This window comes from Camelina sativa, chromosome 16, assembly GCF_030686135.1.
Source record: "Camelina sativa cultivar CO46 ecotype springtype chromosome 16, ASM3068613v1".
Taxonomy (NCBI): Eukaryota; Viridiplantae; Streptophyta; class Magnoliopsida; order Brassicales; family Brassicaceae; genus Camelina; species Camelina sativa.
Genome location: NC_141895.1, coordinates 9,450,610 through 9,465,402, shown reverse-complemented (window position 1 = coordinate 9,465,402; position 14,793 = coordinate 9,450,610). Strand labels below are relative to the sequence as shown.

Genomic DNA, 14,793 nt, shown 5'->3' with positions numbered 1-14,793 from the left:
TAATGGAACAAGCCCCGCTGCCATTAATGCATGTCCCATGGGCATTAATGTCTCCCTCTCTTCTAATTTAGCTCCACTTTGAATTCTCCCGTGTGCGCTTTTCTCAGTTTGTAGGGCAGGGGTAATGTCGTTTTCTCGCAACTCCCTCAATTAAAAAACTGGCATTTTAGAGAAGGAAAAAAACTGGCATTTATGATAAGTTTTTGCCAAAAAATGGCATTCTTAGCCAAATTCCTTAGTTGTAATCATTATATCACTATAGTTAACATTCACATCATACATGGTATTATAGCTTCGATACTAAGGCCTAAATACCAAAAATTTATTTTTTTAATATTTTTCTCTAGCTCTCATATGCAATTAACGGCAATCCTAATCCACCACAAATGACAGACGCAATCTCAATCAACAGCCAACATCTCCTTCATGTCAACATGACGAATGTCACAAAATTGACAGACATCAACTACCTCATGTGGAAGCTGCAGGTGCGATTTCTCGTAGCTGGCTATAGCCTTATTGATCATCTTGATGGTCCACTGAGAAACCACCCTTGACGGTTACCTCTAATGGTTTTGCTGCTTCGAATCATGCTTTTGTCATGTGGCAACGAAAATATCAATTGCTCTATAGTACCTTGCATGGCCCGACACTCTTAGTGTCCTGCCCACTCTTTCCCAAACTATCACTACTATTGAAATATGGACTACTCTTGTCGAGATCTATGCAAAACCTAGTAGTAGTCATGTCCAACAACTGAAATATCAACTTAAAGTCTTAACCTAAGGCAACAACACCATTGATGAATACCTTCGCAGTCTCACCACCAAGTTTGATACTCTCGCTAGTTTGGAGTCGCCGATGCTACACGATGAAAAGTTTGAGCAGATTCTTGATGGTTTGCTAGAGGAATACCGCCTCAATATTGATCAAGTTGCCAGCAAAGATGTTGTGCCTTCCATTGCGTACGTTCACGAACAATATCCTAAGAATTCGTCAGATTTGTATTTCGTTTTGATATTTCTTGTAGTCAACTTAATTATTTACTTTTTTTCTATTGGAGCGTTGTGGAAACTGAGGCTGAAACCATTTATAAAGTTAATAAAAGATAAATATGGTGGTAGCTTGTTGTACTTGCCAAGAAAAAAATTCCTAAATCAAACTGACAGGTAAATCTCTGAGTTTTCTTATTTCACTATCTCTCAATAAGTGAACAGGCCTTGCCATTTTTGTCTCTAGACGAGGCTTATCCTAACATAGACTCTGCATAAATCTCTAATTTTAAACGATTTAAGATCCTCTCTCATGAATTCTTTAACTTCTTCACTTCTAACTTGGAGATATCGCGGCGTCTTTATGAGTTTCCATGGACCAGATGTATGTAAACCTTATTGAGTAATTTACACAAACAGTTTAACAATAATGGGATTATTATGTTTAAAGTTCAAGGGATTGAGAGAAGCCAAACCATCACCCCAAATCTCACAGGAGCGATTAAAAAATCAAGGATCACAATCGTATTACTCTCGAAGAACTATGTTTCTTCCAGTTGGTGTTTGGATGATATGTTAGTGATGAGTGTCTTCTATGGAGTAGATCCTTCTGATGTACGGAAACAGAAAGGAGAATTCGGGAATGTTTTCAATGCAACATCAACATGTGCTCATATAACAGAGGAGGAAAGGCGAAAATGGAGCCAAGCTTTGACCTATGTGGGTAACCTAGCCGGAGAACACTTCCAAATTAAACTGGTTTGTGTTTAATTTTTTTAGTACAAATTATCTTTCTTATGATCAATAATGGTGTTTATTGGTTGTAAAGAATATTTGATATACATTTTGCTATGGTATGTTATGGTTGTGATGAATCGGAATCTGAGTACTATATAGTTTTGAATATCAATTTTTTAGATCAAAAATTATTGTGTGTTTTGGAATGCCTTGAATTGTTTAGTTTGGTCAAATATATTTTGGTGAGTGATTAATTGTTGATGGGAGCCCTAATTAGGTTCTTTCTGTATAAGGAAACATAAAATGTTCTGTTTATGTTTTTTTCCTCATGAATTTCGTGTTTTCTTTTTGTTAGGGACAATGAAGCATAAATGATCGAGAAAATTGCAAAAGATGTTTTAAATAAACTTAATGCCACACTATGTAGTTATTTGGAAGGCGTGGTTGGACTAGACAATCATTTTCGGGAAGTGGAATCTTTGCTAGATTTAGAATATGTGGAAGTTAAGATTGTTGGAATATATGGTCTGCATTGGTAAGAGTACCTCTGCCAGAGCTTTACATAGTCGACTCTCTAACAGGTTTCAGTATACTTGTTTTGTGAACAATCTTAGAGAAACCTATCTGATTGGTCTTGACTAGTATTGTTTGAAGTAGCGCTTACAAAAGCAACTTTGTGCAGATATTTTAAACCAAGATGATATTAGGGTATTCAATTTAAGTGTGATGAAATAAAAGATCCATGACGAGAGGGCTCTTATTATTCATGATGATGTGGAGAGTCTACTTCAACTATAGGCTTTGTCTAATATCAGCTGCTTTGGTCTTGGAAATAGGGTCATATTTACCACAGGAAACATAAAGATTTTGCATTAACATGGTATCAGTGATATATAACAAGTGGAGTTTCCATCAGAAAAAGAAGCTCTAAAGATCTTTTGTGTATAAGCTTTTAGGCAAAACTTTCCACCTATTGGGTTTATAGCTCTTTCGGATGAAGTTATAAAAGTAGTTGTGGCAATCAAGGAAATCAAACTAGTCTAGCATTGGCGTTACAAGTATTGGATTTGGGTTATAAAACCTAGCTAATAAATATCTCATACTTATAGATATCGACCACAATCACAAAATTAGAGTAGCAGTGCACTGTTTGCTACAAGTAATAATACAAGAAGTTATTTCCAAACTAAAACTTTCTAAAAACGCAAGAAGATTCTAGAAGATCCACATGATACTTGTTATGTTCTAGAAGAGGCAAAAGTAAGTAATCTTACTAAGTTAAGGGGTTTTTGCATAGCTTACCATGTTATGGTTTAAGCCGAACATCTCTCTAGCCACTAACAATTTAAAGTTTTGAATATTTGTTAGGGTAATAGATCGGCTTTTAGGTTTATCATTGGACGTCGTAGAGAACAACAAATTAATAATAAACAAGGGGGATTTTAAAAGAATGTACAATCTTCTCATCCTAAAAATTAACGATGGGCGTCACAAACAAAGACAATTGCACATACCGATTTAAACTCCTTTGTTAATTATGTCTTAGTTTATTTTAAAATTTTGAATTCATATTTTTTTTACCATTTTTGTCGTCAAATTTATTTGCCATGAGGGAAGATATAGTCATTCTCCAGTCCGAATTATGTCTGTGTCCGAGGATATGATCAAAAAAAATGTAAGCTTAAACTTCATTTTACCAATAAACATATGTTTTTGAAATGTTCTTTTTTTTACATTTTTAATAATTTCTTCCAAGTTCACTCAAGTACATGTAGAAAACTAATTCTTAAATCATAAAAGCTTACTGAAGTAGAGTATGTAACAACTGACATGTGTTGCTCTCTAATGTGTTGCTCTCTAATGTATATGATATGGAGAATTACCCAAAAGGAGAAATACACTAAAATAGCATTAATCTAAGTTTTTATTCCAAAGTTAGCACACATCCTCAAATATTCCAAAAGTAGCATTAGTGAATTATTATCTCAAAAACAAAATAAATTATAAATTTTACATTAATTTATCGATTTGTTAAATTTTGAAGATCTTGATAGCTTCTGTTCCGACGAAGCCTCTGGGGAAGGGGGAGCTTCTGGTGAAAGTGGATCTTCTGGTGAAATCTCCGTCGTTATTACTGTCGTCATGATTAGAAGAAATAGTGGGAGGATTGTGATGGTTATTGGAAGAAGAATAAAAAGGACGGCGATGAAAAAACAATGACAAACACCGTCGACGAGATTGCCACCACCACTCATTGATACTAATTAATTAGAATCACAGATTTTTGTTTTTACTTTTGAGACCACCACCAGAGCTTTTTAATGTAAAATAGGAAGTAGAAGCAGAGATGTCGTGTTGGATGAAAGAAGTGAACGAGAACTTGAAGCTTATCCTCCGCTCAGATCTTTGGGCTTTGTCTTCTAGTGAATGAAATGTTGGTTATTGAATTAAATTTGAACTGTTGAGAATTGTTGGGTATTGGAACTGTTGGGAATTGTTTGATAATGAATGAAATCTGATTATGAGTGGTGGCTTGAATTGTTGGGTATTGGAACCTTAACTGTGAATGAAATAGAAAAACATCGGTAATCTTGAAGCTGAAATGTGTATTTGAGTTCTACTCTCTCTTATTTGGATACCAAAGTAGTTTCATATCAAGTGTTTGATATAATGTCATTGAGAACAAAGTAGTTGGTAAAGAGTAAAAAGTTCATCGTCATTTCGATGTCTTCGGCTTATACTTCGTCTGTTATGAAGCTGACTAGTAGTGTTGATGAGGCGGAGTATGATCATATAGTTTGGTCATCACCATTACTGGGATTTCTGAATATTTTAGGAAAATCTTCCTAAGTATCAATGAAGTTTTCCTAAACATTATAAATTCACTCCTAAATCTAAAGAAATGAGTGTATCACATATTAATCCATTTAGTGAGGTATATTTGATTTTATTTTGTGCACATTAAGATATATAAGAGTAATAATTTGATTTTGTGTCTTCCAAAAATATTTTATGAAGGCTATCACAAATTTTAATTTTGCTTCATAAATATTACCGCATCCTTCCTAATTATTTTTTAAAATGTGTTTCTATATATCTTTTTGGCGTTTTACCTCGATATGTGCAAGATTACTCCATTAGTGAGAGGGTAATGATATATTTTTGTGCATATCATGGTGTTTACTAATATCCAGACTTTTTGTAAAGGTCATATTTAAGTTCATTATGAAATCCAAACGTTTTAGGAAGGTCATCCTGAAGTTCAAGAAACCTTTCTTTAAAATTATGGAATCCTTTCTGAATTTTGTAAAATCCTTCTTGAATTTCTTGAAATTAAAGATAACTTGTAGCAAACTCAATCATAGTTACCTCAACAACTTATTGGCTTGTCAAATAGAAACATGTGACATTGTTATAGCGAAGAAACATTATACAAGTAGCAAAACAATATAAAAATGTTTCACAACCATCATACATGTCTTAACAACAAATAAAAAAAGATAGTCATATGTAATGTCAACACACTCCTTAAAGATGTCCAAAGAAAACTTGCATCTTGTGTTGTATGTAGATACATTGCTTTGTGATTGCTTGAACTTGCTCTTCCAAAAGGTACTTGTCATCTTTAAGAATCTTACCGAGTTCACCTGTGAAATGAGGTGTTCCATCATGATTCTTTATTTCAACATATAGGTGCAAGCATCGTAAATCAGTTCTTTAGATTCTACAAACCACAATGAGAAAATTACTAGGAAAAACTCAGTGGCAACACATAACTCGTGCATTAGATCAAACATGCATAAATATCAAAGATAAGCACTATTTAGGAAGGTCATCATGAATTCACGAAAGCTTTCCTGAATTTCTGAATTTCGTATTCAAGGTCCTTGTTAAGAGCAGTTCAAACAAATCAAATGCTTCGTGCTCCCAAAAAGAAAAAGAAAACATGAAATTGAACATGACTATTTGAGAAATTACAAAGAATCAACCTAAACATAAAAGATTGGTAATCTTAGTTTATTGGAGCCGTTAGGTCCACCCAATCTCATGTGTCCTTTATCGGTTTTGTTCGCTCTTCTTTCACTCATTTCACAGACTCCATCATATCCATCAAATTCACGAACGGTAGATAACACGAGACGACGAGATCGATAACGCTAGAACAGATTGGCGGTGAGAATACGGCTACTCAAACACGGCGACGAAAACATAGTGACAACAATCGTCGATGAAAATCAATTGGCGTGAGATCTGGGATACTTGCTTTGAGCTTAGTTGCTTGTGAAACTGGTTAATCGTTCTCCGATAAGAGGTCGTGGTGAAAGTGAGATCTCATAAATTTCAATGCAGAGATAAAATGAAGATTTTTATTATAAATATAATTAATAATTTAGTGGTTTAAATATTTAATTAGAACATGTGTGCTAAATCTGGAAAAATAAAGAATGTCTGCTAATTGTGGAAGAAAAACCTAAATTTGTGCTATTTTTGAGAATTACCCTTAAAAAGTGTTATAAAATAATTAATTTTAGTGGTAAATAATCGTAAATAATATGATCTGTTATGGATTGGACCACAAAACAAAATTAAATTATAGAAAATTTTAAATATAATTTTATTAGTTATGAATGCAAATAATATGTCATATTTAGACACAAACAATAATGAATTAAAAGAGAGAAATAAATCTACTATTTTATCAAGTTTGGAAAAATGTAAAGAAAAGAAACAGAAATTTTAAAAGTTGAAAGTAATGATAAAAAGATTATTTTTTCCTATAAATATATGTCTTGGAAATGATAACTTTCTATATAATTTTAATAATTTCTTTCAAGGCCACATCCATTAAATTTAGAAAACTTTTGCTCATATGTTATAAGATTTAATTACTTTTGTCAAATATAGTCAAAAACTATTATATATTTCTTTAGAGTAATTAATAAAACCGACAGGTGTTGCTCTATAGTGTGTTGAACTTCAAATTATATATATGGCCCTAGCAAACATTTGAAACTCCATAATCTTCCTGAGCTCATTTTATTTGCTACCAAAGTCCAGAAAAAAAAAAAAAATCAAAATGTCAGAATCCTCAAACAAACAACTCAAAGTCCTTCAAAATCTTCCTGATGAACTTATGGTGCGTTCCTTGTCGTTTCTTCCCATCCAATCACTTTTACAAACTCGTGTTGTGTCCAAACTATTCAGGCACACAGAGATAAGGTCTCTCGATCTTGATTTCAGCAGAATATTTTCTGTAGAACGAAGTCAGTTAGAGGTTACTAATATCATCCAGAATGTTTTTAACAAACACGAAGGAATGGAGATAAACCGATTTGTTTTGTGTCCCGAAGGTATCGATTGGGAGGAGTCGGTAACCTCGTGGATCAATACATGTATTGGTAAAAACATCCAAGAGATAGTGTTGGATTTCTCAAAATCTAGGGAAGTTGTGGAGATCCCGATCGATTTCTCAGCTATTAAGACACTAACAGTATTGAATCTACGATGGTGTAAATTTGATGAAATACCAAACAACTCTCCCGAAGGTTTGAAGCTCCTGAAGAAACTCTCGCTTGCGCGAACTATGACAACGAAAGAGATGGTAGATGCAATTTTTACAAACTGCATCCACCTTGAGTTGCTTGAACTAATTGAGTGTGGCATTTATGGGATATTGACCATACCCGCTCTTAATCATAAGAAGTTCAAGTCGTTGGTCTTGTCTACTATGACAAATATCACCGACATCGTTGTGCATGCACCCACCCTCGAATACTTCAAGTATGAAGGATATGTCACGAATATAACATTTTCGACAACAGATGCACTAAAAGAGGCAAATATCCACTACAAGAGGAATCGACATATTTATGATCCTTCTGACATGGTGATTTCTAACATGAAAGACTATACAAAAGTTTGTGTCCTTGCAACGACAAACATCTTTCTTGAGGTAATTTTCTATTCTGAATTTAAATTACTAGATGGAGAAGTTTCACTAAATATGATCTTATTCCTTAAACCTGTAGATAGTTTTCTTGTTACATGCAGCCCTTGTTCTTAAATTAGTTGGATGGTTTCTTACATGCATTATTCTTAATGTAATTTTCACAATTGTTATCATATAAATGTCTTCATTATTTTCTGTTCATAACCTTTTAATTAACACATATAATTTTTAGGCTCTCATAAAAAGACATGTAGGAGGAGGAAGACTGGAAAGAAAGGGTACTTTCAAGTTTGAGAACTTAACAGATTTCAAGATTTCCTTTAACGCTCGATCATTGTGTACTCTTTTCGAAATTGCTGAATTCCTCAAAGACTGTCCTAAAGTGGAACGGCTTGTGATCGACGTAAGTTGATAAGTTCATTAATACACCAATGGGCTTCATAAGTTCATTAATACAGTTTTCTTGTTATGTACAGATTCAAAACTTCGAATATGCAGACCGATTGGAATTTTGGGAGATTCATCTGAAGGAAGAGATTGAGAACAACAACTATCTTTTCATGTTTCTCAATGAAGTCAAGATCATCGGCTATAAAAATCACTGGCATGAGCTTGATATTGTAGAGTTCTTTGTCAAGAATGCACCAGCTCTAGTCAAGGTTGACCTGGAGATGCCTAAAAATTCAAAAAACAAAGTTCACGCACCAGATAATGCAAGGATCAATTTCATTACAAGCAAATTTTCAGCGATTAAAGTTACAGAAGTTTAAAGTCAAGTTCTGCCGAAGCATATCAACTATAATAGCTATTTTGATGTATTTGAAATTCAGTGTTTTTATGTTGTTTTAATTTCTGAACTCTCAGATTTAAACTCTATTGTTTATCTATTTGTTTTTATTTTAAAATTTGAACTGTTCTCCTTCTATCTTCTTACTGTCAAACTTATTAATCATCAGGGAAGATTTAGTCATTAGCCAGCCCGGATAAGGTCTGTGTCCGAAGATATGACAAATTAAATTGTAGGACAAATTTAAGATAATGCTATTAGTTTGAAATGATAGATAATATGACATATTTGGCCACAAAATATAATTAAAAAGAGAAAAGTAAATCTACTATTTTATCAAGTTTGGAAAAATGTAAAGATAATAAAAATTAATAACTGAATTTTAATTTTACCGGTAAACATATTTTTTTGAAATGTTAACTTTCTATACAATATTTGTTAAAATTTCGTTCAGTGCCATTTGAATTCAATTTAGAAAAATTTTAGTCATGTTATAATTAAGAAGTACATGAAAAATTACTTTGGTAAATGTTTTCAAAATTTGTATTTACTTTGACACTTATTGAAATAGAGTATTAATAAAAGCTACATGTGTTTATATAATGTGTCGAACTCTAAATGATAAAAATTAATATTAGCATAAGTGAAAAAAGTTTCTAAAGAAAATTATTAATTCCTTTGGTAAATAATAGTAAATGTTACAAGTATTAACACATTTGGCCATAAAACATAATATATAGATTAATTTGAATATATTTTTTGGAGAACGAAGCTTACTTTAATCACATATCTTCATTTTAATTGTAAGCATAATTGATAACATTTTTAGTTAACACAAAATATTAGAGATTAACCGTTTTTTTTTTTGTTTTTCTCAAACTAATCCGTGTAGAGGATAGATACTTTTATGGATCAGTATATGTCCTACTAAAAACCTCAAAGAGCTTGAGTTAGATTTCTCCAGAGCGAAAAAATTATGGAGATGCGACCTCGGTCTGCATGAGCATAAGTGTCTTCAAGACTTTTTCAGCAACTTCATCCACTTTGATTCGTTTGAACTAATTAAATGTCATGTCATCTATGCCAAATCTTTGTGCATCGCTTTGAATGCACCACTCTTAAATGCTACAAGCCTACAAGTATGATGGAAAATCCACACATTTTGAGAGTAGATTTAAGTATAATAATTATGAAAATCCATATTTTGAAAATCCATTATTGTTATATAATAATTCAAAAAGATAAGATAAAAAAAAAAGAAAAAAAAAAAGAGAATCATATACTTATGTTTGAATTAGGTAAAAAAAAATTATGAAAATTAGTTAAATTTTGTAAATTTTTTTTTCCAAGAACTTTAGTATAACGTAAAAAACTGTATTAATAATATATTGGTTTAAATTAGGCCAACAGAATCAATAGAAAGTGTAATAATCTTCTTCGTCCCTTTTTTTTTTCTTTTTCTGGGCGCAGAAGTGTAATAATATTTTATCTTCTTCTTTTGTTTTTTTTAGCTTAGTATAGTAAAGTCAAAACAAGATTCCTTTCACACTTTTAAAGGACGAAAGAAAAAAGAAAACAATTATTTCTGAAAACAATCATTGATGATTCTGAACGACTCTCTCATGGCTTCTTCTTCTTCTTCAGCTCGCACTTGGAGATACAGGGTCTTCACGAGCTTCCATGGTCCAGACGTCCGCAAAACATTTCTCAGTCATCTACGCAAACAGTTCAGTTACAATGGGATCACGATGTTCGATGACAATGGGATGGAGAGAAGCCAAATCATCGCCCCGGCTCTCACACAAGCGATTAGAGATTCGAGGATCGCGATCGTATTGCTCTCGAAGAACTACGCTTCGTCTAGCTGGTGTTTGGATGAGCTATTGGAGATCTTGAACTGCAAAGAAGAGGTAGGTCAAATAGTGATGACTGTCTTCTACGGAGTAGATCCTTCTCATGTCCGGAAACAAACCGAGGATTTCGGGAGTGTTTTCGATGAAACTTGTGCTCGTAGTACAGAGGAGAAGAGACAAAAATGGAGCCAAGCTTTGACCTATGTGGGCAACATCGCTGGAGAACACTTCCAAAACTGGTTCGTATAGTTATAATTGTATTTGATATATAATAATAATCTTAATTATATATTTGTTACTACATCTGTTTTGGAGTGTGTTTAATTGTTTATTAAAGATAAATCTATTTAGGTGTCAGTAACAGAGGAGTGTTCTCTTTGTGATGTTTTTTTTTTTTAATTATTATTAGGAACAATGAAGCAGAAATGATTGAGAAGATTGCAAGTGATGTTTCAGATAAACTCAATGTGACACCGTCTAGGGATTTTGATGGCATGGTTAGACTAGATGATCATTTGAGTAAAATGGTGTCTTTGCTTGATTTAGATCATGATGAAGCTAAGATCGTTGGGATCTCTGGTCCTGCAGGAATTGGTAAGAGTACCATTGCTAGAGCTTTACATAGTATGCTATCTAATAGGTTTCAGCATACTTGTTTTATGGATAACCTTCGTGAGAACTATAAGATTGGTCTGGTTGACTATGGTATGAAGTTGCGTTTACAAGAGAAGCTTCTTTCAGAGCTTTTGAACTTAAATGGCATTAGGATATCTCATTCAAGTGTGATACAAGAAAGGATACATGACCAGAAGGTTCTTATCATTCTTGATGATGTGGAAAGTCTAGATCAACTTGAGGCTTTGGCTAATACCATGTGGTTTGGCCCAGGGAGTAGATTCATAGTGACCAGTGAAAACAAAGAGGTTTTGCAGCAACATGGTATCAGTGATATATACCAAGTGGAGTTTCCATCAAGTAAAGAAGCTTTAATGATCTTTTGTCAATCTGCATTTAGACAAATCTCTCCACCTCATGGGTTTAGGAATCTAGCGGTCGGAGTTACAAAGATTTGTGGTAACCTTCCATTGGCTCTGCATGTTTTGGGGTCATCATTGCGGGGAAAGAACTATGCTGACTGGATAGATGAACTACCAAGATTGCAAACTTGTCTTGATGGAAGAATTGAGAGTGTATTAAAAGTGGGCTACGATAGTTTACATGAGAAAGATCAAGCTCTATTTCTCTATATTGCAGTTTTCTTCAATCAGAAACATGTTGATCATGTGAAATCCATGCTGGCAAAAACTAACATGGATGTTAGACTTGGGTTAAAAATACTAGCCAATAGACATCTCATACACATAAGGTCATGGCCCTAAAAGTATAGTGGTAGTGCACTGTTTGCTACAAGTTATGGCTAGACAAGTCATTTCCAAACAAGAGCCTTGGAAACGCCAGATTCTTGTAGATACTCAAGAGATATTTTATGTTTTGGAAATTGGAGAGGTAAGCTTTATGTTTTGCATTACCATGTTTATTCACTGCTGTTTAAGCACTAACAAGTTTTGCTGTGGAATATTTTTTTTTTAGGGGAATGGAGCAATTGTAGGAATATCATTTGACGTAGGAGAGATCAACAAATTAACAATAAGCACTCGAGCTTTTGAAAGAATGCACAATCTTTTCTTCTTGAAAGTTTACGATCGGTGGGTAACTGGAAAAAACCAACTGCACATTCCAGAGGAGATGGATTATCTTCCTCGCTTAAGGTTACTACGTTGGGATGCATACCCGAGAAAGACTCTTCCTCATAGATTTTGCCCAGAAAATCTCGTTGAACTCTACATGGCGTCTAGCAAACTCGAGGAGCTATGGGACGGAACTCAGGTTAGTTAGTTATGTGTGTTGATATGAAAAGACAGAACTGACAAGGTGTTTACTCATTATGTTCTGAATTTTGACTTTCAGCCACTTGCAAATCTCAAGAAGATGAATCTCGCTAGGTCATTTAGTTTGAAGAAACTTCCAGATCTTACAAATGCTACAAATCTAGAGAGATTGGATCTGTATGAATGCATTGCTTTGGTAGAGCTTCCATCCTCACTTTCAAATCTTCGTAAACTGAACTACTTAGAGACGAATAATTGCAGAAGTCTAGAACTCATTCCAACTCTCGTCAACTTGGCATTTCTAAAAGAAATCAAGATGATGGGATGCACTCATTTGAGAAGCTTTCCAGATGTTCCTACCAACATCGATAAGCTCTCGGTAATGGAGACAACGGTTAAAGAATGTCCCGCATCTCTTACGCATTTCTCTCAGCTTAAGTCTTTTGATATAAGTGGCAGTGTAAATCTCAAGACCTTTGCAACACATCTCCCCACGAGTGTAACAGAGCTACACCTAGATCATTGTGGTATTGAGAGTTTTACAGACTGCATCAAAGGTCTTCATAATCTACGTGTCCTTGCTCTAACATACTGCAAGAAACTCACGTCATTGCCGAAGCTCCCCTGTTCGATCGAATGGCTACGCGCAAACCATTGTAAATCATTGGAGAGAGTAAGTGCACCATTAAACACTCCAAATGCAGAACTCGACTTCAGCAACTGCTTCAAACTAAGTCGACAAGCACGACGAGCGATTACTCAAGAAGTGTTTGTTAGCGGGCGGGCACTCTTACCTGGAAAGAAAGTACCAACAGAGTTCCATCACCGAGCCAGAGGAAATAAGTTAACAATTCCTCATTCTGATTTCTACAAGTTTAAGGTTTGCGTTGTGATATCTACAGAGTTTGATCATAAAACCAGAGACTCTACTATAGTTTCAAGACTATTATGTCGTTGCACTGTCGGCAACTCAGTAAACTCCACTAACGTGAAGTTTGTCCTTACCGATGTCTACAAATATCGAATGGAACATCTGTTTGTGTTTCATATATTGGACATCTATCCGTTGCCATTTTTTAACCCCTCTAGCAGAGAGATAGTGCTCGAATTCAGCAGCATGTACCAAGATTTCGACATTATCGAATGTGGTGTCCAGATCTTGACGGAGGAAACAGAGAGAAACAACATTGAAGGATCTGGAGATGAAGATGACGGCAGTTACCTCTTGGATACACATGAATCTGAATCATCAGACAAAGAAGAAAAAGACGATGATGAAGAGAGATATAAAACTGACTCAGCAGAAGTGTCCAACGACAAAGATGAGGATATAGCCGACGACAGTGACTCCGAATCCTTATCCAAGAAGCGTCCAAGGAAGAGGACGATGACAAGTGCTACTACTAATCTGAAGAAATGGATTCTCTGTTTTTTTCTCTTTTTGTTTCTTTGTTCTTTGCTTTTCTTAAAATTCTCAACCATCTTTGATCATATGTTCTCTAACATTTTGTGACCATGTCGTAAAAGTTCATTCGTTTTATATGGAGATTAGCAAAACTTGAATTATTTAGCTTTATAACTTCATTTTTAAGAAAAGTTTAAATATACTAGTTTGTGTTTTAATTAACTAACTACATGCATTACTTATTTTTCATGTGATAATATGGGTTGTGAAAAACTGGAGATAGATTATCGTTATAATTTTGAATTTTAAGTATACTGTATATAGTTGCCTATTAATGGATCGAATTTTAATATAGTTGTAATTATCTATACTTGAAATTTATTTGGTCTATAGTTTAATTTATTAAATACTAGGATAAGACCCGCACATATGTGCGAGAAATATTTTTTCTTTTTTCTTTTTTGAATAAGATTGTATCTTTAAATATTTTGTAAATAAAATATAAGTTGTATTCTTTGGCCAAATAATATCATGTATTTGAATATAATAACATAAATTCAACATAAAACCAGATTTTAATGGGCCATAAGAGTATAAATTTTGGTAATATTATAGATGGGTTTTTTGAATCCGAATGTGGCCCATTAAGACTCTTATTTTCTACTCAATCGTTTTCGGGAAAAGAAAGAGACAAAAAAAAAAGTCGAGATATAGAGAGAATTGTCTGATGTTGCGAAAAAATCGATTTGAGCAATATAAATCGGATTTATCCGATAATCTCTGAGGCAATAATATTCCCAGTTTGGAATCCCAGTTAAACCAACATGATCGGATTTATTGGATAATCTGTCTTTTTGTAATACTCTGATTTCGACCTCAATGGATAAGGTGATAAGTCGATCTTTTATTTATAGAATCGTCTTTTCTAATTTACTTGTTGTATTATGTATGTAGCGTCGATCTGGTTTCCAAAAAGATTGAATCGGATATGGATCTTCTTCTACAAGTTTGAATCTATTTCCAATTGGTTATTTTTTCTTTTTTTTGTTTAAATAGAATCAATCTATACTATTGAATTTTAAGTTTTCCTCTTTGTTGATTTGTTCTAAAAAAACAGGAAACCAAATAAAGAAGCGTAAAATAAAAGATAAGCACAAAACCCTTTCGATTCGTATTTAT

At 33.7% G+C, this 14,793-nt stretch overlaps 1 protein-coding gene and 2 pseudogenes across 2 annotated transcripts; all 3 read left to right on the top strand.

The window, feature by feature from the left end:
• Nucleotides 1-861: 861 nt before the first annotated feature.
• LOC147925367 (disease resistance protein RML1A-like) lies at nt 862-2,774 on the top strand (annotated as a pseudogene).
• A 3,780-nt stretch (nt 2,775-6,554) lies between these two features.
• LOC104758985 (FBD-associated F-box protein At1g61320-like) lies at nt 6,555-8,605 on the top strand. The gene is made up of 3 exons (XM_010481962.3): nt 6,555-7,683; nt 7,913-8,083; nt 8,157-8,605. The coding sequence occupies exons 1-3, from the start codon at nt 6,808-6,810 to the stop codon at nt 8,448-8,450; spliced, it is 1,341 nt and encodes a 446-aa protein (XP_010480264.3). The 5' UTR covers nt 6,555-6,807; the 3' UTR covers nt 8,451-8,605.
• A 1,440-nt stretch (nt 8,606-10,045) lies between these two features.
• Nucleotides 10,046-12,313, top strand: LOC104758986 (disease resistance protein ADR2-like; annotated as a pseudogene). The gene is made up of 3 exons (XR_015585157.1): nt 10,046-10,559; nt 10,730-11,826; nt 11,911-12,313. The product of XR_015585157.1 is annotated as a disease resistance protein ADR2-like (transcript).
• Nucleotides 12,314-14,793: the final 2,480 nt, after the last annotated feature.

What these genes read in the sequence shown, in the direction of transcription:
- LOC104758985 (XM_010481962.3), top strand. Translation starts at nt 6,808, where the DNA reads ATGTCAGAATCCTCAAACAAACAACTCAAAGTCCTTCAAAATCTTCCT. An exon ending in CGACAAACATCTTTCTTGAG is followed by an intron (nt 7,684 to 7,912) that starts GTAATTTTCTAT and finishes TATAATTTTTAG; the next exon opens with GCTCTCATAAAAAGACATGT. An exon ending in TGGAACGGCTTGTGATCGAC is followed by an intron (nt 8,084 to 8,156) that starts GTAAGTTGATAA and finishes TGTTATGTACAG; the next exon opens with ATTCAAAACTTCGAATATGC.